The sequence below is a fragment of the Musca autumnalis genome, unplaced genomic scaffold, assembly GCF_047663935.1.
Source record: "Musca autumnalis isolate F117 unplaced genomic scaffold, ASM4766393v1 scaffold_1, whole genome shotgun sequence".
Classification (NCBI taxonomy): domain Eukaryota; kingdom Metazoa; phylum Arthropoda; class Insecta; order Diptera; family Muscidae; genus Musca; species Musca autumnalis.
The window spans coordinates 206,537,721-206,544,955 of record NW_027411644.1 but is presented as its reverse complement, the minus strand read 5'-3'; the positions used below and the strand labels follow the sequence as shown (position 1 = coordinate 206,544,955).

At 37.2% G+C, this 7,235-nt stretch overlaps 1 protein-coding gene across 1 annotated transcript; it reads right to left on the bottom strand.

Annotated features, from left to right (window-relative positions):
• Positions 1-3,972: 3,972 nt before the first annotated feature.
• On the bottom strand, positions 3,973-6,840 carry Gfat2 (Glutamine:fructose-6-phosphate aminotransferase 2). Its single transcript, XM_073959941.1, has one exon. The coding sequence runs from the start codon at positions 6,417-6,419 to the stop codon at positions 4,377-4,379; it is 2,043 nt and encodes a 680-aa protein (XP_073816042.1). The 5' UTR covers positions 6,420-6,840; the 3' UTR covers positions 3,973-4,376.
• Positions 6,841-7,235: the final 395 nt, after the last annotated feature.

The window sequence follows — 7,235 nt, the reverse complement described above, 5'->3', positions numbered from 1 at the left end:
CTGAGAACAAGTCTTTTCGCAACCCAGAAAAAAAGTTTGGAAGTAGTGCAATGCAGAGTTATGATTTCAATACATCTTTCGATGCAGTCCACACGGAGTTAAGCGCTCGGCACATACGATACGTTGAGCGTCGCGGTACAACAACCACATGAAAAAAGTGTAAGTGATGCCAAGTTTTTTAAAAACAACAATGTGGCTGACGCATTAAAAGCTGTGTTCCAGAACTAAAAAGTTTTTACAATTTTTACGACTTTTACACATTTTACTCGAAAAAGCGTTCCCGTACACAAAAAAGTTGTAAATTGTTCACTTCTCTTTTAACAAAAATGGCGCTGAATGACGCTCTCTTTAAAAACTTTTTACACGACAAATGTGGGCGAGTAAAAAAATAGTAACATGGTTGCCGGCGTCTGATTGGCTGATACGCCGACTTTGACATTTGTTCAAGTTTTTTTGACGTATTTTCCATTTTTCCGTTCCCGAACTATTTCAGAAAACTTGTGTGTGAGAACAAATTTTTTGCAGTTCTCTCTTTTACGAGTTTTACCATTAAAAAGTACGGGAACGAAGCTAAAGTTAAACATAATTTGACTGTTTTGGGACAACGTGTGTCCCAACGTGTCACTTAACGGACCGTATGTGCCGAGGGCTTTATGAAAAATGCACTCCGCTTGATACATTTCAGAAGCTTATAGATCCCTAGCCAAGCAGCCAATTTTTTGATCCCTACAGTCACAGTTTTTTTCCTGAACACAAGAAAGAGTGTCTAAAATTATAAGAATTTGTTAAAAAAAATAAAGAAATACAAACTAAAGATACGGACATTGCTGTAATTCACGAGACGCAAATTATTTTTGAAGTGGAGTTAAGCGCTCGGCACATACGGTGCGTTGAGCGTCGCGCTACAACAACCACATGAAAAATGTGTAAGTGATGCCAAGTTTTTTGAAAAACAAAATTATGGCTGACGCATTAAAGTTAAACATAATTTAACTGTTTTGGGACAACGCGTATCCCAACGTGTCACTAAACGGACCGTATGTGCCGAGGGCTTTAAGGCCTCGACACATAAGCCGCTCGGCTTTCTTACTTAATTCATTTCTGGTAAAGGAATAAAGAAATGTCAGAACCACATTTCAATTAGGTCGAACTTGGTCTTTGGGCTTTTACCAGAAATGAATTAAGCAAGAAAGCCGAGCGGCTTATGTACCCAGGCCTTTAGAGTTTTTTTTGAAATCTGAACTGGAGTTGGAGGAAAAATGAAAAACCATTTGGATGATGAAGCAATAGATGTGTCTTTTACGTGATAATTTGTAATAATTTGGTCTGTTCCTTTACTTTTGAAAATAGTAAATCCGGCAAAAGTAGTGAAAGTTGCAAACTACCCCCATATGAATTGTATGGTGTCTGAAGTAAAGGAACGCTTTTCGAGTAAAAAGTGGCAAAACTTGAAGATTCTTGCACGTAAAGGAACAGGGCTATTATTACGAAATGTTACTAAATGCTGTCGTTTTACACAAAAGTTCAGTGAAAGAGAGCGAAGTGAGACAACAATTTTGACAGTTGTTTGCTGAGAAATTGCTAAAAGTTGCTGAAAGAATTTTTCCCAGCAACATTTAGCAAGTTCGATCAGTTGTTTTTTAATCATCCGCTAATGGTCAGCTGCTCAATGTTTATCTTATTTGTGTGGAAAAATACTATAAATATTACGATTCAGGTTTATTTATTGATTATTTTAATAATATATTCATTATTTTTTATTTATTTAGCTTAAAATTGAAGAACTTTTTCATTGCTTTGGAGTTATTTTTTCGTTCATGCATTGGCGCCAATGTTTTTGTTTTGGTTATCAACTGTTATCTTGCTAAAGTTTACTAAATGCTGTCTTTTTACTTTTTTCTCTATTTTCGTATCAAAGAGCAAAATCTCTCTTAAGGCCTGCGTACATAAGTTGCCTTGCCTGATTGCCTTGCTTTCCTGCTTCATTTCTGACATAATAAAAATAAAAGAATAAAGAAGGCCGAGCAAATTTCGAACTGGGTTGCCCTTTTCTTTTTTATTCTTTTATCAGAAGCAAGCAAGGTAAGCAGGCAAAGCAGCTTATGTACGCAGGCCTTTACTCTCTGAAAAGAAGTTACTGAATAATTTCTACTGAAAAAGTAAAAAGACACAACTAATATCAGTTGCGGTGTCACAAAAAGCAGAGCAGAGGAAGTAAGTCCCAATTTACATTGGGCGAGTTTACTTGCGGCAATTGTCATTTTGTAGGAGAGAGAGGTGAGGCATATGGTAACCCTTTGCCTCTCAGCACCCTCTCTCACCCACAAACTGACAATTGCCGCAAGTAAACTCGCCTAATGTAAATTGGGACTAAACTCAGTTGCCCTGCGTTTACAAATGACAGGACAGTTGACTTCATGTATTGATTGTCAAAATCCCACAACTTGCCTGTGTGACGTAGGCGTCCGGACAACTGCAACAACAGTTGTAAAATTTTGAATGAAAATCATCGATTTATTTTTGTTTTCCGTTCTCATATTTTGTTTTTGTTCATGTCTTTTGTTTTCAACACATTTCAATTATTATCTCACTTATTTTTACAAAAATGCCAAAAATTTGTCTTCCTTACTGTCTGTGAAAAAATGATGGACAGCTGAGAGACAAACGACAAATGTATGTATGTGTTAGTAAATCAGAGTTGTATTTGAAGACAAACTGTCTGGTGTAAACGCCTAGTTATGATCAAATTTAATGGAGAGTTTTTATAATTTGTATTATGCTAAGTTTACATTTACGAAATCCACTCGATTTCAACTGTCAATTCCATAGCTCAAACGTCAAATGAAATCGCATCTGGATTTCATTTGACATTTAACCTATGGATTTGACAGTTGAAATCGAGTGGATTTCTTAAATGTAAACCAAGCATTAGTGTAATAAAGCTAATAAAGTTATACGAATAAGCAATGTATTTTATTTATTTTGGGATATTTGCAATGGCTTGCATTTTATAGCATCTTTAGACTGCATTCAAATTCAATCCAAAACACTACATCAAAGGCTGTGATTTGGATCGAAAATGGAGTGCATCCTAGCTGTGTGCTGTGGAAGCGAAATGGAGTGCATCCTAGCTGCGCGCTCTCTTGTAAAATTCATGGGTGAATTCATAGGAAAAGATTGTTCTAGTGATTTAACTGCATCCGCGGATGCAAACTTTTTGCTGGGAATATTCACCCATTTATAAATTATTGTATGATCGCCTATATCCGGATAACGAATTTGTCAATTAAGAAGAAGATATGCGGTTGCTGCTGTTGTAGCAACGCAAATACATACAAGCTCTGTTCCTTTACGTTCAAGAATCTTCAAGTTTTACAACTTTTTACTCGAAAAGCGTTCCTTTACTTCAGACACAATACAATTCATATGGGAGCAGTTTTAAACTTTTACTACTTTTGCCGGTTTTACCATTTTCAGAAGTAACTTGGCGTTTACACAAGACAGACTGTCTGCAAATACAACTCTGATTCACTAATACATACAAACATTTGGCTAGTTGCCTCTGCACTGTCTGGTAATTTTCGTAGACAGTAAACATGGACATTTTTGAACAAATGAAAACAAATCTATTTCAAATAACAAAAAAGACAAACGGACTGGGATGCAACATCCAACAAGAAACTGAGACTACATGGACCACTAAATGCTCCCATGAATCAATCTCCATTTATTTGGTAATTTCACCCCACTGTGCGACGGTGACGAAGTTGATTGGCTATGATACAAATTTTGGTTTGGAAATCTCCAGCAGCAAGCATTACAAGAAGCCAAAGCTAAAGAGAGGAGCACTAGGTCTTCTGCAGACAGAATACCTTCCCAAGTGTTTCTCTTCATATATGACACTCTCCTTTCGTTCTGTGTTTAGAAAGTAAACGTTTCAAGATAAACCCTATTTTTAAAAAATCTGCCAAGTTTTTGTTACTTGTTATCGTTTATTAATCAAAATGGCTAAAAATACATACATAAGGTTGGATATAAGTTTATATATGTATTTGAATGTCGATATATGTATATAAAATACGTTTTAGAAAGTGTATACATAAATACATAGTTTAAAACTATATTATAAATTGCACAAAAACTTTTTCTGCTTGGGTTTTTAATTTTAAACTCAAATCTAGAGAATGTTTTAATAATCGCTCAGACAAAAAATAAGACATAAAAATAGTACACGTCAGAAACAGCTGTTCAAATAATACAAAAAATCTAAAATTTTAAAAATAGGTATAAATATTGGAAATGCAAGGTGCTGCGGCTATTTTTTGGTTACAACATGAAAACAATAAAATGTCCCATAAGGTCAGGGTGAATGTAAATTATTCAACGGTAACCGATTTGGCTAGATTACGTGGACAATCCACATCACATCCGCGTAAAACAGCAATGTGATAAGACAACAATTGCATAGGAATGACTGTTAAAATACCCTGGAGACAATCAACGGTGCGTGGAATTTCCAAACTTCTCGAAGAGAATGCTTTAGTCTCTTCATCTCCTTCTTCGCATATAATAATAGGACGTCCTTTACGTGAGGTGACCTGTTGTAGAGCATTCATGCATTTAGTATAGACTGGATCACGTAAGACAATCATCAAAACAGGCATTTCATCGTCCACCAAGGCCAAAGGACCATGTTTCAACTCTCCAGCTAAAATACCTTCACTGTGCATGTAGGTCAATTCTTTAACTTTTAAGGCACCCTCAAGGCATGTGGCAAAATTATAACCACGTCCCATAATCAATAGAGATTTGTGCAGATACAGCTCTTTGGCCAGCTCACTTATTTTCGAATCCAATTCTAAAACTTTACGAATTTGATCAGCCAAATTCGATAGACCTTTAATGATTTCTTGGCGTCGGGGTTGCAAAGATAGGCGATCATCAGACATTACCAAAGCAAACATAACCAGGGAAATAAACTGTGAAGTATAGGCCTTGGTTGAGGCAACACCGATTTCAGGACCAGCATTAATGTGTACACCACAATGAGATTCCCGGCCAATGCTACTGCCCACCGTGTTCGTAATGCCCACAATTAGGGCTCCTCTTTGCTTGCAATATCTCAGAGCCAGCAAAGTATCGGCAGTTTCACCAGATTGTGATATAAAGAAGCAAACATCATCACGGAATATGGGGGTATTACGATCCAAAAAGTCAGATGCCAATTCAACCATAACTGGCAATTCAGTTAACTCTTCCAATAACTGTCTCGTGGCCACTGCACTGTGATAAGAAGTACCACAACCAATCAACATTAGGCGGCGACATCTTCGAATTTCTGGTATGTATTCCTTTATGCCACCTAAAACCACATCTTGTGTATCGAAACGTACACGACCTCTCATTGTATTTACAACAGACTCTGGTTGTTCATAGATTTCCTTTAGCATGAAATAGTCGTAATTACCTTTCATAATTTGTTGGATTTCTGTTTTCAATGTGGTAATTTCACGGGCATGTGCATCATCCAATGATCTCTTCAAGCGATGAATACTTAAAGCACCATCTTTGACGGCTGCGACATCATCATCTTCCAAATAGATTACACGATTGGTATGTTCGATTATGGCTGAAGCATCCGAGGCAAAGAAATACTCAACCTCAGTATCATCTAATGGCATGAATTCCGAATGAGATTCTGTGCGAGCAACGGGTAACATTGATTGTATGCCACTATGTCCATGTGGGCGATGTTCTTTGGCATAGAGTATGGGAATGTGATCAGTTGCCAAGCGTGTCTTGGTTTTTATGCCCACAAGCAAAGGTGAACCACGGCGAGATGCCACACACTCACCGGGAAAGTGGCGGGACTTAAATGCCACAGCAAAGGCACCTTCCAATTGTTGAATGGTCTGTTCCACAAGTTCTCGGAATGTATATGAAGGATGTTGAGTCCACAAGTGATGCACCAATTTGGCAATAACTTCCGTATCAGTATCCGACTCAAAAACATAGCCTCTTTTTTCCAGCAAAGTTTTGACATCCTTGTAGTTAGTTATAATACCATTGTGAACCACCACAAAACTATTGTCCAAATCAGATCTTTGGGGATGTGAATTCAATTCCGATGGTGCACCATGTGTCGCCCAACGTGTATGAGCAATACCAACATGTGTCCTCAAAGGTTCCATATAATCTTCACTGGAACACAGCTCGTGTATGGCATCTTCCAATACTTTAACTTTGCCACTACGTTTAACCATTAAGATATCACTATGCTCTCCAGGAGCATCAATGGCCACACCTGTGGAATCATAGCCACGATATTCCAAACGCTTCAAACCGTTCACCAACAAATCCAAAACTTCATGACGTGTTTTTGGCGTCAAGTAATTGAGATAAGCAAATATTCCACACATTTTCCGTCTTATTAATTTCTGGTTGCTCGGGCTTTTATCGAATGCACTTGTGATTTGATAAAGCGAAAAATTTTAATGTTATTTTAATACAGCCACCCTTTTCACTTCTCTTGCGTTGCCTTCTACTGCCTATCGCCAGTCTGCTGTATTTGGTGTAGTAAAAAATTCTCTTCCACTCTGAAATGTAAACAATTGCCGGTGTATGCGTTGCGTTCGTGTTAAGTTCCTAAGCGGGAATATCGGATGGGTTATGTTCTTCATTCATTTAAACATTATTTCTTTCAGTATGTATGCTGATGTGTTTACAAAAACTAGAACTAGGCAACCGAATTGTCGAATTGTGCGATTTTTTATTTCAACTGCCGATTTAATGTAAACAATGGGATAATTGCTCTCTCATCTGTCACATGCCATTGATGACTCGTGTGTGATTAGTGGAATACGTATTGTAAACAAATACAAAAGCTTTGTTCCTTAAGTCCGTGTTTATACGTTCAAACTGGAATGACAAATTTTCGTCTCAATTTCTTTGAAAATGTCCTTGCAGTTTAGACACGCAAATAATGTTTGTGTCAATTTTATGATTCCTCTTCACACTCATTAGGCCTGTCTGGTTACCCTAAAATTTGTAACAATTTGTACCAATTGTTGCTGGAAGTCGTCTGTTAACAAGGCAATTCAATTCAATGTGCCTTGGTTTGTTAACACAAAAAAACCAGCAAAAGACAGCGATTCGAGAGAGACATTTTGACAGTTCTTTCACTGAGAGTTTGCAAATTATTGCTGGACAAATTTCTTCTAGCAACAACTAGCAAT

Excerpts from the sequence above, each read along its gene's own strand:
- Gfat2 (XM_073959941.1), bottom strand. The coding sequence starts at position 6,419 with ATGTGTGGAATATTTGCTTATCTCAATTACTTGACGCCAAAAACACGT.